Genomic DNA, 14412 nt, shown 5'->3' on the forward strand with positions numbered 1-14412 from the left:
ACAATGCAGTCACTGACCACAGCCAGGAGGGCTTCATGTGGGGAAAGGCCTGCTTGTCAAACCTAACTTCCTTCCATGACAAGGTAACCCATCTAATTGATCAAGGGAAGCCAGTAGGTGTTATTTTTGTCTTTCTGCATTTCAGCAAAGCTTTTGATACTGTCTCTCACAGGATCCTTCTGGACAAAATGTCCAGCTCACAGCTGGACAAACACATCATATGATGTGTGAGCAGCTGGCTCATAGGTGGGTTACAAAGAGTTACAGTGACTGGGGTGACATCAGACTGCTGACCTGTCACTAGTGGGGTTCTGCAGGGCTCCATCTTGGCCTTTTGCTCTTCAATACCTTCCTAAATGACTCGGACACAAGACTTAAGGGGATACTAAGAAGGTTTGCAGATGATTGGGAGGAGCTGTTGACTCCCTAGAAGGCAGAGAGGCTCTACAGAGACACCATGACAAATCAGAGGGCTGGGCAACCCTGGCTGCTTGTATAGACTGGGGAAGGAGATGCCTGAGAGCAGTGCCATGAAAGAGCTCTGAGGCTCTGGGTCGATGGCAAGTTGAATAGGAGCCAGCAGTGCCCTGGCAGCCAGGGGGGCCAGCCCTGTCCTGGGGCCATCAGGCACAGCATCACCAGGCAGGCAAGGGAGGGGATTGTCCTGCTCTGCTCTGCACTGGGGCAGCCTCACCTCCAGTGCTGGGGGCAGCTCTGGGGGCCACAGTGTAAGAAAGGCATGAAACCATTAGAGAGTGTCCAAAGGGGGCAGCGAGGATGGTGAAGGGTCAGGAGGAGAAGCCGTGTGAGGAGCGGCTGAGACTGAGGGGAGACCTCACTGCAGTTACAGCTCCATGGGGGAAGCAAAGGGGCAGACACTGAGCTCTGCTCTGTGGTGACAGTGACAGGACCCAAGGGAATGGTCTGGAGTTGTGTCAGGGGAGGTTTAGGTTGGATATCAGGAAAGAGTGTTTTCACACAGAGGGTGGCTGGGCACTGAATACACTCCCCAGGGCAGTGGTGACAGCACAGCCTGACAGAGCTCAAAATGTTTGCTCTCAGGCACATGGTGTGAGACACATGGCACATGGTCTTGAGGTGTCTGGTGCAGGGACAGGACTTGGACTTTGATGATCTTTGTGGGTCCCACCCAACCCAGATTATTCTATCATTCTACGTGTCCTTCCAATAGCTTCTTTTAAGGCAAATATTATTATATACAAGGAAATATTCTTTCTCAAAGGTAATTAAAACTTTATCTACTTTTTGAAAAGTGATGTTCTTCATGCCACTCACCCCCACCTCCTTATACAGTAAGATCCAAAAGGAAGAAACAAAAATGAATACTATGTACATAATAAATATCAAGCATTTGCAGTTGGAATATGCTCTTGAATTTATTTTTAGTTCAGCCTTCAAGGCATGAACAGTATCTTTCAAACGAAAAGATATCTTTTCTATTAACTACTATTGGCAGTAGTTTTGTGAAAGAGTTCTTAAAGAGCAAATTTGCTCTTTAAGGTTTCTAAAGCTTTTTTGTACTATTGTTAGAGTAATTTTATGAAACAACAGCTGATTCAATTGCAGTTCAAAAAATGTACAGAGATCTATTGTTTCACTTAATAGCCAAAAGCATTTAATTCTAGTTTAGTACCTTGCAGAAACATGCAAACATGGCAGTAATGGACTGGCACACTGACAAAATAACTTCAGGACAAGGAAGTGCTACCATTTATACACTGTAAATCCTTTCCAAAATCAGTCCCCCACCCCCATCCCTCCACTTCCCCTCAATAATGGCAGTAGCTTCTTAAAATAACAGCCCATTTGAACACTTGATCTTGTGGAAAGTGCAGCATGTGAATGAATCCAATCCTGTCATTCCCGAAAGAGATCTTTTTGAAAACCCTTTTCCTTTTTTGTTAGTTTAAGTGGATTTAAATGATCAAATTCCAAGCTGGAAAGCCTCATTTTGTTGTTTAAGGAAGCTGGACCAAAAGAAAAAAAAAACAACCAACCTATCTGGCAAAGTAAGACTACAAGGACAGAGTCAGATTTCCAGATAGGTTCTATTACAACTATGCTTGGCAATAGTCTGTGCTATGTAAGTGGGAGCAACAATGGGACTGTGTCAACTTATGCCAAAGGTGGATTTGCTCCATGGCCTTAAAAGTGATTTATTGTTTATAGAAAGAACTTAGTCAAAGGTAGGGTGACGGTGTGGAAAGTCAAGTGAGTCTTAAAAAACTATAATTTCATTACTCTGACAAGGTATTTTTAAATACCTTTTTTTTTAAGAGATACTGCTGAGGGGTTACACCTCCTAGTGAAAATTTGTAAATATTATCTCTAAGAAATACCTGCTTTAGTACTGATACCTTAAATTAATGAGGTACCTAGACCTCATTATTTTAAGCACCTCCATTTTATTGCATGTCAACAACTCAACAAGTCACAAAGTAAAGGACCTAAACAACAAGGACTAAAGAGGACACAGAGGAAATTTAGGTGGTAATGTCCAAAACTGAGCCATAGCAGGACCCAGTGGGATGATACATACAGTATTCAACAGGCCAAACAAAGAATATTCTAAGTTCTGGTCTCTGTTCCTTTCAGTTCAAGCATTTTATAATAGGAAGCTATCTAATTATAAATCAAAAACTTAAAAGTACCTCTTCAAGCATGAAAAATTATCCTGTCCACCTTCTGTTTAAAATAATGTACTATATTACTATATCTCAACAGTCTGGACAGTATTAAACATTTTGTTTGTCGGGCTGTTGACAAAAAGAATGAGAAAGAAAAGTCTTAAAAGAAATGTGTCACACCTTAAGGGTACAGACAATGATGGAGCTAACAAACCTGTATTTGTATCTGCAATGTGTAATTGTTTCTCCTTTTTGCTTTCAAACACATTCCAAAGTCTTTAATCACATTATGCACTCTGTTACATAACTGACTCCACCACGTTCTTCTGGTTAGTCAGCTTCATCCTAACTGAGTAAACAAATGCATCAATATATACTCACAGGGATCAATAGAAAACTCATCCAAAGAGCTCCCTTCCCACATGGCACTGCAGAAAACTTCCTAAAACATCCCCAGCGAAACCACATGAGCCTCATGAGGTTCAACAGAGCCAAGTGGTGGTCCTTCACCCTTGCACAAACACAGGCTGGGCATAGAATGGGCATAGAGCAAGGGGCAGCCCTGCCAAGAAGGACTTGGGGAGCTGGGGGACAAGAGGCTGGACATGAGCTGACAACGTCAGCTCACAGCCCAGAAATCATATCCTGCTCTGCATCAAAATAATTCTGTGTGCAGCAGGTCAAGGGAGGTGATTCTGCCTCCCCACTCAGCCCTCATGAGAGGGAGCACTGGTCCATCCTGCAAATCCATGTCTCTCCAGACTGTAGAGAGGAGTGCTGTGCAGGACAGTGATAAGTGTTCCACAAGTCCAGGCAGATGATATTGTTGCTCTTCTCTCATGCACCACAGCTGTGACTCAACACAGAAGGCAAACAAATTTGTCAGGCATTATTTGCCTTTATTGAAGCCATGTTGGCTGTCACCAATCATTGCCTTATTTTCCATGTGCAAGGCTCATAGGAGGAGGCTCTGGAGAGACCTTGTAGCACCTTCCAGTACCTAAGAGGGAACCTACAAGAAAGCTGGAGAGAGACCTTTTACAAGGGTATATAGAGATAGGGCAAAGTCAATGGCTTCAAACTGAAAAAGGGTGGATCTCAATGAGGTAGTAATAAGAAATCCTTTACTGTGAAAGAGGTAAAGCACTGGAAAGGGCTGCCCAGAGAGGTTGTGGAAGACCCATTCCTGAAGTGTTCAAGGCTAGGTTGGATTGGGCTTTCAAAAACATGGCCACGTGTAGGTATCTCTGCCTGTGGACTGAGATGATCTTTAAGGTCTCTTCGAATCCAAATCATTATATGATTTTGTGAACTGTGAGCACAAGGGTGGACAAGCTCTCCCAAAAAGCCCTGTGCAGACTGTGATTTCCCAGCACAGGAGTTGCTGAAGCTACAGATAGGGTAGCTAACAAACCAGCACCATGCTCTTGCAGCACACCAACAGACCTCAGTGCTGGGCTGCAGAAGGGTCTAGTCCTCTAAGCCGAGCTTCTGAGGCCGGGCAAAAACAGCTGTCAGGCACCCAGACATATGGCAGGAATGAAGTGCTGGCATCACATTGCAAATATAGGAGAAACAAGTCTATACAGAAATGATGGCTGCACTCCATTGTGTACACACCAAAAAATATTCTGGAGTGATACAAACAAGACACAGCCCAATATTAATAAGACATGCTGGAGAACATTTCTGGGCCACCTTTGGTAGCTATGTCTCTCCAGGTTAGTGTCATTGCTTCCACGCCTGTCAGTCTCTATCTTTCAAAAAGTAGACAGAAATAACCTGAGCAGGTCTGCTAAATTTCCCAAAGCACTGGAAACAGAATGAGACTTGACATGCTGTATTTCTGCATCACAGCAACACTGCTTTTCTTTCTTCTCTCTTAAGCTGCCTTTTAAACCACGACATGGAAAAAACTTTAAAAGTAAATGACAGTTAAATGAGCATACAGAACAAGAAGCAGCAGAGGTCTTTATAGCACTAACTCACATTTGTTCCAAGCAATTGAAAGAAGTATTTGCGACTGCATTATTAGTAACCATATCATTAATATAAATATATGCTTACTGACTTCATAGTAGCTGCAAATAAAGAATGAACACAGGAATTTTTTACTGTAAGCATGTAAAGCGGAAAAATCATTGCACCAATACCTAGCTACATTCTAAGAGTTAAGAGATACTGATGAATTCAGTCTTGGTTGGCTCCCTAGAAAAATCCATAGAATCAATTTATACATGAAACTTGCAAAATAGGTTTACACTGGATACATTACATACAGAATGCAGCTTGAGAAGACCTTAAGAACTGAGGTCTGAAGTTATGCTGATCATAAAAACATGAAATGCTAAATAAAGCTGTAATTCTTAAGATTCAATGGACAAAAGAAAAACATATGTATGCAACTTTTAAAAACTAAAAATCTATTAAAGTATGGAGGAGAAAGCCCGCTTGATGTAATTGATGACTTGAACGTCTGCAGTAAGAAATTGTAGGTCATTATGAGTCAATCCATCACTCAGTTTCCTCAGATGCAGAGCAGAAATAGAGCAGATGTAGGAAATTGAACCAGACCAAGAAAGAAGCAGAGTGTGACTCAATAAACGTAACCCAGAGATAATTGATTAGAACTTAAGAGTTTGGTACAAACTGCTTTGTGCTGCCCTGCCCAAGACTAAACTGCCTTGTGGTGCCCTTCCAAGTCCTTCTTTGCCCACATCTATCCAGAATTTCCTCAATGTTTTGGTCTTGTCACAGGATGCCTATTTCTCACTTACCCACCGAATCATCTTTCTGTGTCACACGGAAGAAAATTTAAGGATAACAATCTTTTGGCTACAGTTTTCTTAGTGGAATCTTTCATCTTCCACAATTCAGAATGTTCACAGGAGAACAAGAGGAACAACAGATGAAAATGCTGTATATGAAATATACAGCAAAAAGAATCTCGTTTACACAAAACTTTCAGTAGCATGCTTCAATCAAAACAAGGAACATAGTGAATCCTTAGCATCCACGGGATTTTAAAACTCTGTCACCATAGTTTCAGTTCAGTCAAACCCATTAGGATGAAAACATATCTAAATTTCTGTCTTATTAAAGTAATGTCCATAGGAAAAAATATCCACAAAGATTAATAACTTTTGGAGTGCGCAATCTGCAGTGTGCTGTGAAATTTGAAAATACTCTGTCCTAAAATGCTCCCAGTCCACCCAGTAGCTTGTTAACCTTCAAGTTACCTCAATGATTTTGAAATAGCATTTTAAACATAGAATTACAAAAGACTTGCAGGATGTGCTGTGCTTCAGAAGAACAAGAAACCTTCATTTTCAGGATAGTATCTGTTTTTTAATTCACAGAAGTGGCATGTGTCAGTAGGGCTGGGGTTTTCCACAAGTTAAATCAGAGATTTTGGTTGGACTTACGCAGTTTTGCCCTCACTGTCTTGTTTGGTGGCACTGGCTCCCTTTTTACCCAGCAGTGAAGCCACTTTCTCAGGGTCTCCATTCTCCACTGCCTGCAGCAGCCGATCGTCATTCTTATTCCACTCGTTGGTCTGAGTAAAAGGAAAAGAAAGGAGAAATATTATCAGTACCAGTTCTGTGTTCTGGCTCTCCAGAATGATCCTGCACGTGTTTATCACCACTGAAAGCTTAAACAAAAGCCCAACCCAAAGAAATGGCACAGACAAAGCTGCATAAAAGTAATCTGCAAGCTGTGCAATAGAGGTTCCCAAGGATTTGATGGCTTAAGCTAGGGCCTAAGTGATGACTGAAGATGAACTGTAACTTGGAAACTCTGTAGATGAGTAGTGCGGGAAAAAAAATACCATATTTTCTTACTGTATTTTCAAAAATTCTCCTTTATTATTCTAGTCGTGGTTTCCATTTCAGAGCTGCACTGGCCCCATTGGACCTTCACGATATACATCACATGGATAAGCAATGAGGTGCCTCATCTCATCCAGACCCCACCCTAACAACCCAAAACAGCCAAAACTTTCCATATTAAAGGCTTTTCCCAGCTCACATTTTGTAGAGGTTAATAGGTTAAGTGACTGCCCTTTGCAGACTGCAGCTAGCTTTATTGAGTTTTTTATCCCCTATGTTGGTCTTTAAAACAAACTAACAAACCACTCACACAGTGCTACTGAAAGAAAAGAAAACCACTCTACTTTCAGATCTTTCCAAACCTAATCCACTAAATCTTTTTGATCCCTCTCAGCAGCTGAATCAGGAATAAGACATGACTTCCCAACCTGATGACTCTCTCTCCTCCTCTGAACGCCTATTTCATCTAAAAGACTTCCAAGTTTAATCTAGCAAGATCCTAAGAAAACAGAGGACAGTTAACGTTCTGTATTCCATGTGATCACAGCAAAATCAGCTCTCAGAAAAGGAGCTGAAAGTTTCACACATGCATTGTAGTCTGGATCAACAACAGTGTTCAGTCTCCAGGAAAAACAATCCAGTGCAGTTAAAAGCTGTATCTGAACCAGTGTTAGCACCCTGCTACACTCAAGAGAGTTAACTTCAACAGCTGTGGCTTTCTCTTCGACATCAGTCAGCTCATCTCCAGCATGACTGGCTATTGATCTGTACACAGCCCCTGGAATTACCGAATTCATGTTAATACACACCTTGAGAAATACTCAACTTAATAAAAAACAATAAAAAGCAACAACCCCCTCCCCAGCCCCCCACCTTGTCCTGATGCTCTATACAGACTTTTTTTTTCCTCCAGATACATAAAAACTCGGACATGTCTCTGTCTGGGCTTGTGAGGAAAAGCGTATGATGTGCACAGTGATACAAACTAACGCCACGGGCTGTTCACACCCTGAAAAACAGGAGGAACAGGAGGAAAGTGTTCCAGGTTAAAAGTAACTTAACAAACAAATTAAAAGAACCATTAGGGAGAGAACAGTATGGGCAGGAGGGTACGGGCAAAAGTTTCTCTAAGCAGTATTTAGACTCCATGACATTGAGTGCCAGCCAAGCAGGAGGCTCCACCCAAAACGAGACTCATTGCCTATTCCGCATTTGGGGAATTTTCATGCTTTAAAGGCAGCCAATTATTAAAAGCAGATGTTAAAAAAATGTATCTTACTTGTAAATAAAAAACTTTAAAGTTAACACTCTTTATTTGACAGTATGTCTTTTCTTTTGGAGTTCGGCCTGTTTCTGAGCTTTTTTATTATTCAGTCATATAAGATATTTAAATACAGGCTATTTGATGGATCAGCCTTAATCTACACACAACGTCCAATGCAATACTAACATATACTTTGAAGGAAAAAACCACAACACCTAATTTAAGACTTTTTCCTGAAATCTATTTAAGATTTTGACCTGAAATCACCAATTACTTTTGAAACATGAAATAGAGTAAACTACAGGAAAATGTTAAGATTAAGGCCTGCTGAAAATCCTTGGCAGAACAGCTTTCAGAAGAACTTTCAGCTTTAGATTACAAAAATGGCAACATCTTCAAGAAGCAGTTTCATGAATATGAAATTAAATTGAGCTATTAAATTGAAACATTATTGACATATAATCCAATGTTTAGTGTTCTGGTATAAGCAAGTAAGCACACAAATACTGACCCCCATACTTGAAAAATATCTGAGATAAAGTGTCAATTTCCCCTTTGAGAAGCTGCTGTGGTAACTCTATTCATCTATAATTACACTGCCATTAAAATCCCAGTCTAAATAAGAATGAACACAGTTGTGTCCCAAATTACACCTCAGTATTTATGGAGTGTGGAAGCTGCACAGAGGAGATACTCAGCTATTGAATAGAGAACCCTGGAGTATTCTGAAAGTGATTCTGATGATGCAGAGTGATGTTCATGCTAAAAGTAAAACCTTTTATGACATATGGAATCACTCTTTTACAAGAACAGATTCTTTAACTCCTCTTTACTGTAGTTTTCAGCCACATACTTTCAGGTATCCTAAAATGAACACTTACACACAAACACAATTAAGGAAAGACTTAATGATGCCTCACTAAAAATTGCTGCTTACTTACCTGTACAGCTAAAAAGATTTCCTCATACTTGAGAAATAAATAGAACTGAACTTGGACAAGCCATTAAGTGACCCTGAAAACACTCAGTAGTATTAGATGTTTCTCAGTGTCAAGGAAAGGCTATCAGGGTACATTTCTTTATTTTTCACACAGACCTGGAGAATTAACTCATTTTCCTGCTAAGAGGAATGTGGTAGAGGCTGGTGGCTAGGCTAGATCTGTATTTGGCAGTCATTTTACATTCCTGTTTTCTGTTCTATACCTAATTAGTGTTTCTTCTTTCAAGCATTATGACTCAGACATGATAAAGGAATGAGTAATTTTAGAGATTGTCACGTACCTAAATCTACTTATATTATTATATTATATTATATATTGCAATTGCATGTTTAACATCTATTACACTACTGTACCTGAAATTTTGTTTTGCTCCTGGAAAACAAAACAATACATGTAGTTTCTCTTCATCATTGTGTAGCAGAATTATGCTTATTTATAAACTAAAATATCTGTGTCCTACTCAAGATGTTTAAAAGCCATTACACTCTATTGCTCACATAAAGTCATTCATTTTTTCATTAAAGCAATAAAGATTCAATTCTAAGGCATCAACAATGTGTCATCATTGTAACTGCAGATGAAATATCGATTTTATGCAAGCTACAAAAAATTATTTACAGACCTTTTTTATTTTTGAAATGAAATTATGCATAAATCTGCTCACACAGAAGAAACAAGTATGCAGGCATCAACTGTTGTTCAAATATTCCTCTGATAGGATCAAACTGCTTTTTTTTCTTCCCTATTGTGCTCAAAGACCAGCACTGTACAATGCATTCCAAAAGTTAAAGGTACAGCTAATAAAATAAATGGCACACAGTAGACTCCCAAAAACCCACTTCAATATGGAATTGTAACCCTATTGTCCATGTTTTTCAGGAGAAGAAAAATCTCAAAGGACAGAGAATATATATGACACCCAGGAAGACACTCCAGGATTTGGCAAGAAAGCAAGAGTATTTAAGTCAGCAGGGCTCTTAAAGTGCTTCATGCAATCAAATATTGCACAGGCACTGCTGTCCATAGCAGATCAGAAAGCCCAGATTTCTGAACAGAGGCAGTGACTGTTGCATTACATTACATTTTTGGAATCTCTTGTAATATTAGCCTGGTTTTGACCCCACAAGTCACACATCATCAAGTACACACCAAAGCCTTGGGAGGTAACTTCTGCTGGGATGATGCAAAACATAGGTACTCCCTGTTACTGTTCATTGTAAAAGCCACTTTGAACTGACACCCATCATGCAGCACCAGAATCTGTCTATCCTGGAAAACACACGCACAGGAGATGGATGCTCTCTTCTACCAGGAGTACAGGATGGCCAGCAGAACTGGAGACCTTAACTTCATAAACCCATTGTGTCAAGCTTCCTCCACCATAGTCCCTAAACCACCCCGTTCCACTTTTCCAAGCTGTCCAGACATTTCTGTAAGGCCTCTGCTTCAGCTGTTTGCCACATCCTGTCCCCCCATCTAAAGATTCCTCACTTGCCTTGCTTTCAGCTCTCACCCCAATAGCACAGCACCGTCTATCACACAGCCCTTGGGAGCTTCAGTTCTGTTGTACCACTTGTTCAGGTAACATAGGAGAGCGTTTTCTTTTACGTGAGAGAGGTCTCCACCTGTAACATTCTGAGCCCAGCCATGCAGAGCACTTCAAACTCAGGGTTAGCACAAACTAGCAACACAGTCTTCAGGAAAATCTTTACTATAGCACAAGAGCAACAAAACGAACAGCTCAGCAGGTACTTTTCATCACCAATAAAGCTGGAGGTTCTTTTGTTTTGTTTGGAGATGTTTTTTGCTTGTTTTATGTTAAACTGCAAATACACGTTAGTCAACTGAGTATGTAGCATTCTAGTAAAAACCCCCAAATCTGAGCATCTTAGCATAAAGATAAACATATATGTGTAATGAATTTAGAAGAATCTAATCCTAGGAAAGACTGCACATGTGAGTTCTCTTCACCTTCACCCCCATCCTACACACACACACACTCCCACTCCTGTAGGCCACATGCCAAACAGTTATCAACAGCCTTCCTTCCAACAATTAACATTTTGCAATAACAATGGCTTGTGAACACATGCAAAATTGATGAAACACATATTACAGCTTCACAGACCACAGCCAGCATTCCACTCAGTACTTCTTCAGGTTTTGGGGAGGGAGAAGAGTTAGTTTGTTGTTTGTTTGGGGTTTTTTAAACGTGTATAGTGTTCAGTATAGGTAGCAATAATGAGTATTACATATGCAGAGACAATGTAATCTAATCAAAGCTTAAAACGTGCAAGTTTTTTTAATAAAACAGGTGTTTTTCAGTCATGCCTAAAAATAGTAAACACTTTCCTATTAATGTGCAGGGGATTAGATAATCTGTCATCCCTAATAAATCCTAAAATATAATACTGACAGCTGAAAGGATGGCATGCTAAAATTCAAACATCAAGTGGCATTGAATATCCCTCTCTAGCATGCTTTTTTTATTCTTGATTTTCAGTTTCCAGAAGGAAAAGTGTACTGAAAAAGGGTCTCACTCAGAAGCACCTGCCTGGCAACAGTTCAGTGTTTTTCATACTGAAACACTCATAAAGCTGAGAACAGAGGTAGTCAGGCTTAGGGTGGAGAGCCACTTCTACACTGGGCACTGTGTAGTCAGTGTTAATGAAGTGAGGCTGAGAACTTGACTGAATTGAATCTACATCACCAGTTTGTGACTAGTGATTAAAAAAGGCAATACTCAAGCCAATGCAGAGTCCTCACATCACCTTCAGTGACCACAATCAGGATGACCTCTCAAAAGTACATCACAAACTTCAGCAGCAGTTACCAAAAGCAAGTGCACTGGCAGCTGTGAGTCTCCTGTAAGCTCTTTCTGTGCACAATTTATTTCCAATTTTATCATTACAAGATACTAATAGAGTACTTATCATATTCGTGGCCCTGAGACCATCCAGTAAAAATCCCTCATATTTGGGATCACACATAGCATGTTGACAAGCTGACAGATTTTGAGTCCAGAGAGAAACCTTCATATCAAAGCCCATTTTCCAGCTTTCTAGTTAAAGCTTGCACTAGCTGATTTTATAAATTGTTTTCTCTGTCACAAAGTGAACAATTTCCTTTCCAGAAGAGAAGCTGAGGAATCAAAACATGTTCAAAAAGGGTACCTATTCTTTTTTCATCACCACCATATCAGGATATTAAGCCTCAATTGTCTGAGATTACCAGCACATATCATGCAAGAAATAATGTATAACAAGAGGTGATAGTTCCACTTAGCACTTGTACAACGTTTTCCACGGGCAAATACCTGAGCAAACATTAACTGGCAACAACTTTGTTTCTTTATCTTTGGCATGCAGCTTACAGGAGATGATTTAAGTGACCTTGCATTGTTGCAAACCTACTGGAGACGGAGTTATGTTATCTCCACTGAAATCAGAACTGCAGGGAAGCTGAGTAGCAAATTGAAATTCCTGATAATTTCAAACTCAGCAACTCAGTGTCTGAAGAGGAAAGGAATACTTAAAAGACTGGCGTCATAAACAAATGCATGGCAAAGACACTGAACACGACTGCATCACAAGGTCATCCACAAAAGTCCACATGTCCTGGACTTCCCAGGAGAGTTTTAAAAACAAGAACAATCTTATTGTACTGAATGCATTCACTAAACAAAACATCCCTTGAAGTTAAAACAACAGATGACAGTTTTTCTCGAAAGAATGGCTTATCTGAAAGCCTAGGAGCCAGTGGTATGTAGGTAAGGAGCTTACACCTTTCCCGGAATTCCCATGTGTAATTCAGAGATTGTAATTGCCATCAGCATGCTTGGGTGGTGGGAGTGGAAATCTCAGTTGCAGAATGGCAGGATGTTGTTGACCTTATCAGCAACAGCTTATTCCAGTCTGCAGCAGCTTCTCCCAGGACATTCAGGGCTCAGCAGATGCCAGCAGCTGCTGCCTCCCAGGCTCCTTCCAGTTGCTGTGGCCCCAGTTCCTTGCTGTGACTCCCAAAGCCTGCCCTCGGCTCAGTGGCACTGCACGCTGACCTCTGCTGCACCGCACCGACCGAGGCAGTGCCCTGAAACGCCATGCCAAAAGACGCCGTGTTCATTAACTTCATCACAAGTAAGGTCTAGACCTCTAATTAAGCTGTCAGAAAAGCAAAGCGTGACAATGGCTTTCAGAGTATTCATAGTGATATTATCTAAATGTCATTAATTGCTACAAACCAGTCTTTTCCAGCTTCACTGGACCATCCATGCTGCCTGTTTTAGGTGAGTGATGGCTAACAACATTAATTATATTTACATAAGAAGATGAAACATTTGCAGCTCACAAGATTACACATCCCATTCTTTAAATATGGAAATGGCAGCAATGCAAGTAACCTGTGTATATTTTACAACCAGAATTATCAGTCCATTGCCCTCCTCTTGCTTCTTGAGCTAGAGTGCTTAGCTGAGGTAACTGGCCATGCGAATTGCATGAAGTCTGTTTGATACTGGAGACTGTATTTTTGTCAGACCATGAATTCCATTTGAATCAGAGATAAAAAGCACGACAGGGAAGGCAGGAAGCAGTTGGAAAGAATGGACAAGGAATAGTAACAAAAGACTAACGGCAGATTGTCAGTAAACCTTGATAATTACCCATTCACTGGGTAGCTTCTGTAGATAAAGAAGTGATTATTATCCAAGCAAACCATTTTTTCATGCTGAACCCCAGAATAATGCAACTGAACAGCAAGTCACTCAGCAGGGCACTTCTATCAGCCAGCGAGGCTGCCCGGAAACTTTCCTGGCAGAAGGGGACCACAGGCTGTGAAAAGAAAGGGTCTTTCACCAAGAGAGATGGGGAAAGATGACCTGACTAAAATGGTCATCTGAGACTGCAAGTCTGGGGACTGGGGGTGTGGGGGAAGGGAAGTTGTAGAAAAAAGTTAGTGCGGTCTTTGCTTAAATGATGATTGGAATTTGCAGCAGGTTGTGAGAGCTGTGATCCAAGAGCACTCGAGAGGGAAATGAAAGTGGAAATAAGTTTGCTGTTTTGCTGAGATCTTTGTATTTCTTGCATGCAAGTTTCTTGGGTGGTTTTTGTCTGTTTTGGTGGTTGTTTAGTTGGGTTTTGTGAGTGGAGTTTTTTGCTTGCTTTTTGTTTGCTTTGTTATTCGTTTGGTTTATTCTAAAAACCCCCTGTGGTTAGTTTCACAGTTTCAGTCAGTCTTTGAATGCAGAGTAGCCATAAGGTCAGGAAGGGAACATGCACAGTTAAAGCACGGAAAAGCAGCCACTTTGTAACTCAACTGCAAGACTTCATTTCTGTAAGAGCAAAAAAGTGAAGAGCCTGAGAGCCAAAGTCAGCTAGGGTGGCCAAGAGAGCGTGACACAGTTCACCCAGACCAAGGAATACAGCCGGCCCACACTAGCGAGTTTAGACGCGCATGGTGGAGTTCTGTGTGGGTTGGGAGGCACACAGCTCACACATACTGCTTGTTTCACTTCACACTAAAGACCACAATGGTTTTTTTTCATTCAGATACTACCTCTCAGCCTTCCTAAAGACGATAAATCAATCTTTGCATTTGAGGAACAGTGGCATTTCCTGCTAACATTATATCTAGGTACATCAGGTGTTCTCTTTTCTTTTAAGCAGTTACTG

General features: G+C 40.8%; 1 protein-coding gene across 2 annotated transcripts in view; it reads right to left on the reverse strand.

The window, feature by feature from the left end:
- The window catches only part of RAI14 (retinoic acid induced 14), an 87559-nt gene that overhangs the window by 33085 nt on the left and 40062 nt on the right, over positions 1-14412 (reverse strand). For both annotated transcript variants that reach the window (XM_014875527.2, XM_014875530.2), the window contains exon 3: positions 6074-6204. In XM_014875527.2, the coding sequence (XP_014731013.2) occupies positions 6074-6204 (131 nt within the window). The remainder of the gene's footprint in view (positions 1-6073; positions 6205-14412) is intronic.

The sequence above is a fragment of the Sturnus vulgaris genome, chromosome Z (assembly GCF_052056855.1).
Source record: "Sturnus vulgaris isolate bStuVul1 chromosome Z, bStuVul1.hap1, whole genome shotgun sequence".
Classification (NCBI taxonomy): domain Eukaryota; kingdom Metazoa; phylum Chordata; class Aves; order Passeriformes; family Sturnidae; genus Sturnus; species Sturnus vulgaris.